A 13,669-nucleotide genomic window follows, 5' to 3' on the forward strand; every position below is an offset into this window, starting at 1 on the left:
TAATTTTTGTACTACATCATACTGTAAGTGTTTGGACTTGTATAAGACGTTTGCAGTCACTTTTATTTTGAACTAATTTATCATTTTAGGGAAGTTTAACCCTGTGCCACTCTTGTGAAAAAGTAAAAAAAAAAAAAAAAGTTAGCCTTTATTCATCCGCTTTGCTGTTAGCTTCTCTTTGTGGGTACCGGTAAGACTTCATGTCTACAGTTGTTAACTCATTTTTTTTATGATTCCTGGTGGAGATGTCCACCGTTTGCATGAGTCACGGCACCTCAAACTAACACGTTATGAGAATAAAATCGTACTAAAAAATACATTTTGAATTACAAGAACAAAGACGCATAAAAAGTCGCAATCTTACAGTAATGTGTATTTCTTTAAGATGTTGAAATTAAAAGAGGGAAGAAAGTTAAGATTCTAAATGTGTTACTTGTCATTTTAAAAAATGGGACCAAGATAAATGATTTCAACATTTTCGACCCTACACAACTCATAAAAAAAAAGAGTAAAATTAAAACCACCCACTTATATATTGTGATTGCACTAGTGTGCAGATCCTCTTAGAACTGGATATGTATGACACAGAAGTCCGCACTGCCACCATGTAAAAGTGCTCATTAACTGCAAATAAATTTCACGTTTTGGTAAAGTTCTGTTAATTTAATTTTTTTTTTAACTGACACTGACTTCCACCTTGTCAAAGGCCACAGTTGCTGCAGAAAAATGAAAACCCAGCCCATTTTTAAATTCTAACACATTGAAAACTGGACCCCCAAACTTTAGCTCATGGATCCCAGTTTGAGAACCGCTCTTCAAAAGTAGCTGATGAGGACTGCGACCGTGAATCACTTGTGTGACGTCATAACCGCTCCCTTTGACGCAACGGAGCATTTGTGCACTCACCTCTCCAGTTTCCGTCTCCGTTTGAAGAGCTGCAGAGACACATGATGCGGGAGGGAGGGGGTCTCTCACGGAAGGGGGCTGCAAGGCAACCCCCCCCCCCGCGCCCCCTCCCTTCCCAAACCCATCACAAGCATCCCTGCTGGTGCTGGTGCTGGTGCTGATGCTGCGGCGTGCTGCTTCCATGCAAGTAAGTGCAAGACCATGTTGAAGTTGTTCTCCGCACGGGACGACGACAACGAGAGCCTCCTCGGGGGCGTCACAGAAGGTGAGAAGTGCAATATTTTTTTTCTCCATGTCACTCTTTATCCACGCTGTCTTTCCTTGTGCGTCACGATGACGACGACGATGATGTTTATGCTCGAAAAGCCCTGATGCAGCATTTATCCACCACGCCCCCCACCCCATCTCCTGCTGTTCACCCCCACAAAATGAATGAATGCACAACTGCAAACAATAATGGGAGTCATAATTCGAGTGTCCCTTTGGCGCTCAACCCGCCGCCCGAGTGTCGCATTGAAGCGTCTCCAGTCGGACGGAAACTCAATGCGTCACACAACCTGCAGCAACCGGGACACTTTTGCAACCGTTTTCACATGTTTTCATCCGGAATCCGGAATAGTCCGGAAACCGGGTGTGATTACGTCCCTTAGTGGGATTATGTGTTGTAAAAAAAAACGCGTGCAATTGCCTTCTGCAGAGACGGGCGGTCATAATGAAGCGTTCGTATTGCGAGTCCCCTTTTGCCATGTGCGCTGCAGTGGGATACCCGAGTAATACTGTAATCAGTTACTGTGCGTACATGTGGACGTATGAACGAGTCACTAAGCAAGGATATGCCTGACAATTATGGCGCGTCCTCTGGTTACGACTGACGATGTCTCTCATTACCGCTGAGGCAGAACCAGAATTTGTTCGTAAATGGGAACGAGCCTCGGTTTCAATAACCGACGATACACAATGTAATACAGGCACCGTAATGGAAATCCTGTGATAAATTACACGTTTTGCATCAACTTGACACTCGAATGCAAGGGTTCTCAAACTTTTTGGGTCCAGGGACCACTTACAGGGTTATCTAGCAATATTGTAATATTAATCACAATCTTCTTGTAATTTTAGTTGTAAACTCACTCCTAATTCTGTAAATCATTTCGATTTCAAAGATAATCTTGACAAAAAAAAAATTAATTGAAACTTTGATGTCACCTTAATACCAAATGTTAACATCACTAGTAGCAAATATTAGCATCTCTAGTCATATTTATCACAATTTTCTTCTCATTGTATTGGAATTCTAGCTGTAATCGTCACAATTTTATTTTCCAATGTAAAAACAACAACAACAAAACATCGGCTACAATCCCCAAGCGAAATTTGCAATTCAACACGCGTGCCTTCGTGGCCGCTTAGTGAGCGTTTTATGACGAGTTATGCAGCACATAAATCGTGTGTGTGTGTGTGTGTGTGTGTGTGTGTGTGTGCAGAGGTGAAAAATGTGCTCACAAGATGTATTTAAGTAAAAGTACTGTATAGTTGTCTGGAAAAATTAAATGGAAAGTTCTTCAAAAACTGCAACTTTTCACATACTGTTCTTGGTTTTACGGGTTACATGAGTGTATTTGTTTGTGTATGATGATGTTCAATATTGTTGGCCTAATCCTGATCCTTAAATCATTTCAAACGTCATAACGTCAATATATAATACTAATGTGCCTGCTAAAAACTCAATTAGCCACTATAAATCTGAAACTGGGTGGCACGGTGGATCAGGTGGTAGAGCGTTGGCCTCACAGTTCTGAGGACCCCTGTTCGATCCAGGCCCCACCTGTGAGGAGTTTGCAGGTTCTCCCCGTGCCTGCGTGGGTTTTCTCCAGGCAGTCCGGTTTCCCCCCACATCCCAAAAACATGCAAGGTTAATTAGACACTCTAAATTGCCCCAAGGTGTGATTGTGAGTGGGGCTGTTTTTCTCTATGTGCCCTGCGATTGGCTGGCAACCAGTTCAGGACGTACCCTGCCTCCTGCCTGTTGACAGCTGGGATAGGCTGCAGCACTCCTCGCGACCCTTGTGAGGATAAGCGGCAAAGAAAATGGATGGATGTTTGGATATCTGAATTTGGTTCTAAATCTAAAAAAAAAAAAAAAAATACCAACCTGCTTGCTAAAAACTGAATTAGCAGCTCCAAAAGCGAGGCTGCGGTCCTCAATCGGAAAAGGGTGGGGTGGCCTCCCCAGGTTGGGGGATGAGATCCTGCCCCAAGTGGAGCCTTGACAAGTGAGGCAAGAACGGAGAGGACGATGGACAGGCCAGCTTGGTGCAACGTCTGCAGCGATGCAGAGGCTGCGTCGGTCTGTCGTTGCGGAGGGGGAGCCGAGCCCAAAGGCGAAGCTTTCCATTTAGCGCTCGATCTGGGTTGCTACGGGTCATGGCCGGAAGAACAAGATCACGGGTGCAAGCGTTCCCAAATGAGTTTCATCTGCAGGGACGGGACAAAGCTACTGCTTGGGCATCATAATCGGGTGCCGCCTGGAGGCCTCCCTGGTGTGATTTTCCTTACAGATCCTACTGGAAGGAGACCCTGGGGATGATCAAGACTCGCTGAGGATTTTGGTCTGTTTCCCAGCTGGTGTGGGAATGACTCGAAATCCCCCAGAAGAGGTAGACCAAGTGGCTGGGGAGCAGGGCCTCTGGGCTTCCGTGCTGAAACTGCTGCCCCAAATGCAAGACCCCACATAAATTGAAAAAGGATGGATGAATTGCATGTTTTCTCTATACGTTTTCAGTCATCCATTTTCTTTTAGTCTCAAAAATTGAATTGAGGCTGCTGGACTCTTCTTGCTTGTTGAATTTCTTATTTTGTTTTTTTTTTTGTTTTTTCTAGAAAAATTCACAAATGTCGTATGCTCTCCTTGAAACAGACGATGGCGAAAACCAATCCCTCTGTGACACCAAGCTGCCCTGGCTGAGCCGACCTTATCTTCTGGTGCTCAAAGATGCAGGAAATGTGTCCAAATCAGGGCCAATCAGACCAGAAGCCCCTCCTCCCAAGTCCTCCTCGGATGAAACTGAAGAAAAACCTTCTACCAAGATGCTCCACATGGAGCAAGGTGGCTGCACGGTCACCCCGTGGGGTGAAGGCCAGGCTGAGGGTCCTCCCGGTCCACAGGTTCTGAGTCTGGCAGAGGAGGAGAGGAAGCTCAAAACGCTGCCCTCCAAGGAGGACTCGGTGATCGAGGAGAAGGAGATGGAAGAACCCGAAGACCTCCAGAATCACCGCGTAGAAGTTGTGTCCAATGGCTGGGAGGTGGGAAATGCCTCCGCATCATGTCCAGTCGATCCCAATGCCGAGTCCGACCCGGTTGGCATCCTGACTAAAGATCGAGCCAACGCCTTGGGGGAGGTCGCGCCGGTCTGGATCCCAGACGCCGAGGCCCACGTGTGCATGAAGTGCGGCGTCAAGTTCACGTTTACCAAGCGGAGGCACCACTGCCGCGCCTGTGGCAAGGTGAGGCCCGCGTTCCGTCTCGGCCGGCGTGTTGTGCACTATCGAAGTCATTCAATATATGTGTGCATGCGCACGTGTGTGTCGTCAGGTGTTTTGTGCACTTTGCTCCGGCCTCAAGTTCAGACTTACACATCTGGACGGCAAGGAGGGGCGGGTTTGTGTTTCCTGTCATTCAACCCTCATTAAAAGTGAGCCACTTATGTTTTTTTTTGTTTTCTCAGCCAGTTGTCTCTTTTGTTTGTAGGGGGGTGTAGGGGTCTTTGTAAAATGGTCCGACAGCGACAACCGGAATGTTCTCCCCAGGCACATCACCGCGAGGGAAAAGGAGGGTGTGGTTCGCAGACGAGCTCCTCATCGACAAGCAGTCCGAGTCGGCGCCCGCGACGCCGGTCCGAGGCCACGCGTTCTCGCCGCTGGTGAGCCGAGCGGCGCGAGGCGAGACGGCCAAAGGTCCCGGAGGGTCGCCGCAGCTCGGGAGGGCCTCCAGGCCACGTGGGGGCGCTAATGTAGGCTCACACAGACAATCTCAACAATTCCAATCTCAAAATGCATTTGAATGTTGCTGACAATTTGATATCAATGTCAGTCGTAATCTCTAATTAGTTCGACATCTCAATGTTCATCAGTCTCATTTATTTATTGTTGTTTTTAATTTCAATCTTCAAAATGAATTGAATGAAATGAAATGAATGTCGCCGCTTGTCTTTTCCGTGCTCCAGGAGGCGTGTGCCCCCCGAAGCTGGCAAACGTCCACTCTGGTGAGCAGCTCGTCCAACCTCATCCCCCAGCAAGGCCTGCCGCCCATCCTCACATCCACAGCAGTCAAAGGAGGTACGGTGAACAGCGTCGGATCAATTCCCGCTTAGTGATGGTGTCAATAAATCCCCTGCGACTGAGTGGTGAACAGTTCAGGGTGTAGCCCACCTTTTGCCCAATGTTAGCTGGGATAGGCTCTGGCACTCCTGCAACCCTTGTGAGGATGAGCGGCTCAGAAAATGGAAGGATGGATGAAGTATGTTGAAGTGATACATCTCAACTGACAGACTACAATCTTTGAATGTTGGGGAGGTGCTAAATTTAGCCTGGGTTGTTTGTGGAGATTATGAAGCATCATCACTGCATGTGTCCGGTGTTCTTTTCATTGTTTTCTTCAAAACCCAAAACATCTGTAAATCCTGGATGTCACATCGTAAAATGTCTAAACCCTGCTAAAAAAAAATTTTTTTTAAGAGAAATTCTATACAAATCTATAAAATTCTATAGAATTTGTACGGAACCACTTGTTCTATAGAACTTTGACTGGGATTTTCTATATAATTTCTACATAATATTCTAAAGAACTTGGGTCCTAAAGTTCTATAGTTCTTTTGAAGTTCTTTAGAAATGTTATATAGAAATTTTGGTTCTCAAAGTTTTTACAGGACTGCTTATAAAAAAAATGCTATCACCGTAACAACCAACGTGAAAAAAAACAAGGATCATTAGCCTCAGGTGTTCACTATAAATAAGACTATATTCTTAAAAAATTACATTATTATTTTAAGGTGTTATAACATTATGCACATTTTACATATTAACTCTGCCCTCAAATATAGGAATAAATTGTACTTTAGATTCAATTAAAATGTATTGTACATAATTGAAATTAAAAAAAATTGTACAGAAACAGATGTTTGAAAACAAGCAGTTGTAAAAGATTAAATGCAAAAGTATTGGACTTAAAACTTAAAAACAGCTAAAGTGTACTGTCGCACATTTAATTCAGTGATTCTTTGCACCACTAGAGGAACTACGCTTACCTTGAGAACCCCTGAAGGACTCTTTGTCATCATTTGCGTCTTATGTGATATTTCATGATAGTCGACCGCCTTTCATGGTCACAGATTGAATTCATCTCACATCTGGAGAGTCTGTCGAGTCTTATTTTAAGATTTGAAGCGGCCCGACCTTGCGACTCGAGGCAGAACAATGGCACCGTGATTCGTATTCAAGCGGCGTGAATACATCCGTTCCCGTAGATAACGAGGCCAATGTCAACAGAATCCCCCGCGCCCCCATCCCCCCAACCCCCCAACCCCCCAAGCCCCTGCTTTCGCTTTCATCCGGTCTCTCCTCAGATTACACCGTGGAGGAGCAGCCCTCGGAGACGCTGCTCATCCAGGAGCTGGAGAGCGGCCGCTCCAACCCTCTAGTTTTTGTCCTCAACGCCAATTTGCTCGCCATGGTCAAGATGGTCAACTGTAATTTATTTATTTTTTCCTATTAATAACCCCACCCCCAGCCCCACCGCCCTCCACCTGACCCCGACTGACACTCGTGATTTTGCTTACTGGACAGACCTTAACAGGAAGTGTTGGTGCGTGACCAGCAAAGGGATGCACGGCGTGGGGCAGGTGGAGGTGATGGTGCTATTGCAGTGCCTGCCCGAGGAGAAGACCTTCCCCAGGGACATCTTCAGCCACCTGGTCCAGCTGTACAGGGACAGCCTCGCAGGTGACAAACACACTCGAAGATAATTCATTAGGTACTCCGACACTAGTGGTGGCACATGTGACAGGTACTTGGATTTTGCAAGCTCTCTTGTAGGTCCTTGGTCTCGGAATTTGCTTCTTGCTTTGGGCAGGAGAAGTTTTAAGATCGATTCCTTGTACTCCAAACCTCATCCTCTCATCCGCAGGGAAGGTGATAAAGCACCTGTCACTGTCGCTGTTCGGCAGCCGCTTCCTGGGGAGCGACGAGCACGCGGGGTTCTTGTTTGTCCGGCCCACCCGCCAGTCCCTTCAGGGTCTGCCCCTGCCCGGGCAGCCGTACCTCTTCGGCCTGCTGGTCCACAGGGCCGAGGTGGTCTGGGCCAGGACGTTCCCCCTGCGCCTCATGCTGCGCCTGGGTGCCGAGTATCGATGTGAGTTCTTTGGATGTCAGGCGGGTTCCACGCCGCCATCAGCAATATCCACCCATCCATTTTCTGAGCTACCTATCCTCACAAGGGTTGCGGGAGCGTTGGAGCCAATCCCAACTGTCATCGGGCAGGAGGCGGGGAACACCCTGAACTGGTTGCGTGGCCAATTGCAGGGCACATAGAGACAAACACCAGCACTCACAATCACAGTAATTAATGTTGCATGTTTTTGGGAAGTGAGAGGAAACCAGAGTGCCCAGAGAAAACCCACGCAGGAAAGGGGAGAACATGCAAACGACACACAGATGGGGCCGGGATTTGAACCTGGGACCTCAGAAATGTGAGGCCAACGCTTTAAAGCTGTGCACGCAATTAATGTTGGAAATTGTTAAAAAATCCCAGCTTTTCTGTCTTTTTAATTTTACACTTTGGGCTATGATGCTGCTGCATTTTAATGTTAATCATGATATATATATATATTATATATATATATATATATATATAATATATATATATATATATTATATATATATATATATATATATATATGTGTGTGTGTGTGTGGTGTGTGTGTGTGGTGTGTGTGTGTGTGTGTGTGTGTGTGTGTGGTGTGTGTGTGTGTGCCCTGCAATTGGCCACGCAGCCAGTTCAGGGTGTACCCTGCCTCCTACCCGTTGGCAGCTGGGATAGGCTCCACCACTCCCCGCGACCCTTGTGAGGATAAGTGGCTAGGAAAATGGATGGATGGATGGCATAAAATGTTTGTGTGCTGCTGAACAAGACCGCAAAAAACACCTCCAGATTGAACAATAATAAAGTGCAAGAAAAAAAATACTTAGACAAAACAAAACAGTATTGAATAAACACAGTTTCATTTTTTTTTATTTAATTCAATTAATTATTATTATTATTATTTTTTTTTGCAGTTTACCCTTGTCCTCTGTACAGCGTGCGATTTCGGAAGCCTTTGTTCGGAGACGTAGGCCACACAGTCATGAGGCTTTTAGTGGTGAGTAAGGGTCGTGTTGTTCAGACTTTCAACTTTTTGGGGGTAATAAAGTTGGAGGCTTTCCACAGAAATTAACAGGATATTTGACAGCTGGTATTTGTCAGTATATTAAAAACACCCCATTGAAATAAACAGAATGTCATTAATCCATCCCAGCCTCCCCTCTGATGAGGAAAGTAGCGCTGTATAACCTTGTGCATTATAAAAACACGAGGTAATAACATAATTACAATATAAAGAACTAAACAGTTTGTGCATCAAGATGAATTGATTGCATCTCTTTTTGATGTCTGTGATGCAAGTGCAAACAAGGACTTTCAAAACCACTGCCAGTAACTGATTAACTGTAGTAATATTAATTTGTTTATGATAAATGTCTGTGAGTTATATTGTCCATCTACATGTGTTGCTTCACCGCTTGTGTTCAAATAACTGTTCCATCAAGGGTTGTAATACTATCCCATGGATGCTATTTGTTTGCCTGTATATGGCGTTTTCCATTATGTGGGAACATTAAAATAGTAAACTAGCGAAATTTCAACTGCAAAGGGTATTAAATAGATTGAAGCCCCCCCCCCCCTTTTTTTTAATATCCTACCTAACGGTATGTTAAGAGACTTGAGTTTAGTTCACTGCAAGCACACAGTGCTTGTATCTCGAATTTTTGCACTCAAATAGAAGTAAAAAACTAAAAAAAAAATCAACCATTTCTCTGGAAACTCTTTAGCGGGGGTCACCGGTCTCCCAAGGCACCACCGTACGCTATACTGAGTAAGTAAAGGTTTGGAAACACAGTATTACAAAAATATTCAAAATAATCACATGACATCCATTTAAGATACGATGGAAAGTTTCCAGATCTTAACTGCAAAAATTCCCACTACTTTGCAACCATCCTACCTTCCTGAGCAGGACTTCAGGAATTTCCGCTATAGTCTCCCGATGGTGCCGGGGCTGACGGTGGACCTGGAGGCTCAGAGGACCTGCATCAAGATTCCGACGACTGGCTACAACGAGGTGAGATGAAAGATTCTCAGCGCGTGATTTGAACAAATTACTTTGAGCGCGCATTTGCTGTTGCAACAGCTGATGAAGGCCATGAACAAGTGTAACGAGCACGTCCTGGCGGTGGGGGCCAGCTTCAACGAGGGGGCCGACTCGCACCTCATCTGCGTGCAAAGAGACGACGGCCGGTACCAGACGCAAGCCATCAGCATCCACAACCAGCCCCGCAAAGGTATTGTAGCACGCATTCAATTGTATTTTTTGGGGGGGGAGGGCCGGGGGGCATGGAAAATCCTGCCGATTTGAAATCAACCAATGACCTAACTACTAGTTCAACAAGCGCAAATCAACATGTATTCAAATGATAACTGTAATATGATTAATTTTGAGATTAACTGGATATGAGCACTATAGTCGAGCCCAAATTTAAAGGTCAAGTGTCATCCCTATAAACATTCTAAAATAGATATTGTAATAAAAAATACATACGAGCGGAGAGCGCATCATCCATGCGCAAAGTTGAAGAAGCGTTATTCGACATCCAAGTGGTCGCCATATTGGCTGCATCTCCTGCCCGTGACGTCACCCCGGACATTCGCCATTGAAAACACGCGGTGGACCCGACTATGGGGAGTCGAACACGTCCCTTCTGACACGGAAGTATTTGCCGGGGAGCCCCACGCGGAAGCCGTCCGACGCACAGATCGACACATTTAGCACCCCCATCATACGTACGTGGATCTTTTGTTACATTATGAGAGATGGATTACGTGGTCCCCCCTAAACTATTCTTTTTTTTATTATTAGTTGTATACACACCTATCTGTCATTTGGAACACACGAAGCTCTCGTCCTTTGCACACGTGCAATCCATTTTTCACGACAAACCGGGTGTCTTGCAAACTTATCAAGGGTGTTCGAGCAATGTCCGGCATTGCAACGAGCTGGCATTTTGGCTAACACGAAGGAACAACGCGCTACCTTCCCGCAGGTAAAACTAATGGAAAGAAACTAGTCCACCTGAACGCGCGACTGCCTCCAACGTCACTTCCTGCTTCTTGTCGAAAACAAATCCCTCGAGCGGGAGTTACAAAAAGCCATATACTGTACGTCAAAATCATGTTTTGTGGTGAAAAAATGGATGGGTCCATAGCGGCTGCTGTTTTTTCATTGATAACATACTAAAAATCATTCATTTCATGACAGTTGACCTTTAATTGTTAATTCATTTCATTTTTTCAATAAAAAAAAAAAATGAAACTGCAATACGACATAGCGATATCCCTGCAAAGCTTGTCCAATCACATTTTGTAATTTGTCTCGTTTATCTCCTCTTCTCCAGTGACTGGATCATGTTTTTTCATCTTCAGCAGTGCACTGAAAGCGACTGCAGGTTACTTTGCCAAGTCGAGTATCCTGGAAGGTAACGTATCCTCCACCGCTCGACAGATTTGGCTTATCTTGTTGGTATTTGCATCTTTCATTTCATCCACAGTGTTGACTTTTGCTCATATAAATCTTTGCGTGTGTGTTAATATGAACAGCCTGTTCGTCACTGCGCCTGTCAATGTTGACAAATTAGTGTGTGTGTGTGTGTGTGGTCCCCCCCCCACAATTCTAGATGGACTCATGGTGCAGATTACCCCGGAGACCATGGCAGAGCTACGTAGGTCGCTCCGGGAGATGAAGGACTACGCCGTCACCTGCGGGCGCGTGGACCAAACAGACAGCCAGGAGCTGGTTTGTGTGCAGTGGGTGGAGGCCCACTGCGCCATCAATAAAGGGTGAGACTTCTCCATCTGCTTGGGATTTTTTTTTTTTTTTTTTTTTTAGCTCTTTATCCAAATCTCCGTTCACGCACAGCCAAGTCTTTATTAAAGGGCCTGCTAATGACTTTTAGCTTGACAGTGTAGAACAGGGGTGTCAAACTCATTTTTGTCGCGGACCACATTGGAGTTATTTATGATATATAACAATTTGACATTTTGGCACAGATTTTCACAAGAATCATGGAGGTTGACGCAGATGATTTGCCTTCACGGCCACATAAAATCATGTGGTGGGCCGGATCTGGCCCCCTGGCCTTCAGTTTGAAACCTGTGGTGTCGGGTACTCCTAATAAATCATAAAAGGACTTAATACAGTACTGTCTTATGGGGTTGTAATGTAGGCCAGAGCCCACGTGTGTGCAGTTTGGATGTTGTTCCAGCGCTTGTTTTCCAGGTACTCCAGTTTTCTCCAACTTCATCTTAAAACTTAATAAATAACAAACTATAATTTGATGAATTGCCTCATTGAGAACAAAAGTGGTGCTTTGGCACCCTCTTGTGGCATCTGGGTGCCGAGGAACTATGATGAAGGGAGTTGAGGAGCTTCATTTGGACAAAAGTAGTGCTTTGGTGCCGACTTGTAGCATCTCGGTGCCAGGGAACTCTGTCAAAGTGAGTTGAGGTGCTGGTTTAGTCAAAAGCAGTGATTTGGGGTCAACTTTTGGCATCTCGGTGCTGAGGGACTAGTGAGAAGTAACTTGAGGTGCTTCATTTAGACAACAGTGATGTTATGGCACCATTTCACGGCATTTAGGCCCATCAATTTTCTGAGCCACTTATCCTCACGAGGGTCACGGGGAGTGCTGGAGCCCATCACAGCGTTCAACGGGCAGGAGGCAGGAGGCTGAACTGATTGGCAGCCAATCGCAGGGCACATCCAGACAAACAGCCGCACTCATAATCACCCCTAGGGGCAATTTAGAGTGACCAATTAATGTTGCATGTTTTTGTGATGTGGGAGGAAACCGGAGAACATGCAAACTCCACACAGGCGGGTCCGGGATTGAACCCGGGACCTCAGAACTGAGAGCTCCAACACTTTACTAGCTGATCAACCGTGACGGGCATTTAGGTCCCAATACAACATGTTGAAGTGAAGTTGAAGGACTTCTTTTGAGCAATAGCAGTGTTTAGGTGCCGTCTTGCAGAATCTCAGTAGATGCCTCATTTGGACAAACATGCAATCTTCCAGCATGTCGGTGGCAAAGAAATACGTTAGGAGCTCCCTTTAGGGAAAAAAAGTGCTTTGGCGTCATATTGTGGCATCATCATACAAAGGAACTCTGTTGAAGTGAATTGCTGACTTTTATTTAGACAAAAACATTGCTGAGGACAATTTGGATAAAAGTAGTGCTTAGGCGACAACTTGGTGCCAAGACAACTGTTAAGAAAAAAACAACAGCTCATTGAACACTACTCATTGTGCCAATTTGTATCAGTTTACTGTTATTATATGTATTGTTATTGCTAAACTAGGGTATATGTAAAAATAGTAGTTAAAAGCAAATAAGTGTTTCCTTGTGGTTCACAGGGTGATAAGCCCAATTGATGGTGAATCCATGGAGTCCGTCAGCAGTACAAAGATGTTCCAGAAATCGGAATACAAAGAAAATGGCAAGATTATCCATTGGACTGAAGTATGTGTGACTTAACTTTTCTTTTGTATTTTGTTTTACTTCATGAACGTGCTCAACGAATGTTGCCTTCAAGGTGTTCTACCTGCAGCGGGCCGAGCCCCCGAAAGGAATAGCGGCCAACGTACCGGAACACAACCGGCTCACGGAGCGCATCGCCAGGGCCTTTTGCTTGGCGCTGTGTCCGTATCTCAAACTACTTAAGGAGGACGGCATGGCCAAGTTGGGGCTGCGCGTCACCTTTGACCTCCAGCAGGTCAGTGCGATCGGACGTCCTTGACGTCAGGGTACTACCATAATGTAACTAAAAGGAGTCATTTTACATTGATTGACGATCGTTCTTTTTTTATATTATTTCAGACCCCGACTCGTTGATTTTACATACATTGTAATATATGTGTATTTATTTTTTGAGGTGGGCTTCGTGGCAGGCAGCAACGGCCATCCCCTCCCATCTCAGTACCTGAACGCCCTGGACAGCACGCTCATCCCAGTCATCCACAGCAGGGGGCGCAAGAGAGGCGACGAGCCCATCGTCATGGAGCTCATCTTTTACATCCTGGAGTACATCACTTAAAAGTACCACAAAACGCAAAGCTAATCGCGTCTTGATTTTCCAGCCCCCCCATCCCAGAAACTCCCGGGGAGAACCCACCCGCCCATGAGGAGAGAGGTCTCACTCTGAGTGGTTTTCTGAGCTTGCCCACCAGCAGCAACCAAGAAATCAAGAATTAAGCGTTTGTAGCAACTTCACAGCTTGTGGGGGGGTTGGGAGAGGGGGCGTGGGGGGAACAATGTTGGATTCAACCCCACTAGTTTAAATCAAATAACTTAGTGAGTAGTGGACGCCCATGGAATGAATGCCTGAAGTTCTTGAATGTTC

At 45.5% G+C, this 13,669-nt stretch overlaps 1 protein-coding gene across 1 annotated transcript; it reads left to right on the forward strand.

The window, feature by feature from the left end:
• Nucleotides 1-954: 954 nt before the first annotated feature.
• zfyve9b (zinc finger, FYVE domain containing 9b) lies at nucleotides 955-13,647 on the forward strand. The gene is made up of 16 exons (XM_061825161.1): nucleotides 955-1,171; nucleotides 3,824-4,410; nucleotides 4,499-4,598; nucleotides 4,714-4,916; nucleotides 5,130-5,241; nucleotides 6,528-6,650; nucleotides 6,748-6,903; nucleotides 7,088-7,312; nucleotides 8,236-8,318; nucleotides 9,231-9,335; nucleotides 9,405-9,555; nucleotides 10,666-10,746; nucleotides 10,945-11,107; nucleotides 12,684-12,789; nucleotides 12,863-13,042; nucleotides 13,202-13,647. The coding sequence occupies exons 1-16, from the start codon at nucleotides 1,108-1,110 to the stop codon at nucleotides 13,361-13,363; spliced, it is 2,601 nt and encodes an 866-aa protein (XP_061681145.1). The 5' UTR covers nucleotides 955-1,107; the 3' UTR covers nucleotides 13,364-13,647.
• Nucleotides 13,648-13,669: the final 22 nt, after the last annotated feature.

The sequence above is a fragment of the Syngnathoides biaculeatus genome, chromosome 7, assembly GCF_019802595.1.
Source record: "Syngnathoides biaculeatus isolate LvHL_M chromosome 7, ASM1980259v1, whole genome shotgun sequence".
Classification (NCBI taxonomy): domain Eukaryota; kingdom Metazoa; phylum Chordata; class Actinopteri; order Syngnathiformes; family Syngnathidae; genus Syngnathoides; species Syngnathoides biaculeatus.

What these genes read in the sequence shown, in the direction of transcription:
- zfyve9b (XM_061825161.1), top strand. Translation starts at nt 1,108, where the DNA reads ATGTTGAAGTTGTTCTCCGCACGGGACGACGACAACGAGAGCCTCCTC. An exon ending in CCTGGGTGCCGAGTATCGAT is followed by an intron (nt 7,313 to 8,235) that starts GTGAGTTCTTTG and finishes TTTTTTTTGCAG; the next exon opens with TTTACCCTTGTCCTCTGTAC. An exon ending in CAAGTCGAGTATCCTGGAAG is followed by an intron (nt 10,747 to 10,944) that starts GTAACGTATCCT and finishes CCACAATTCTAG; the next exon opens with ATGGACTCATGGTGCAGATT.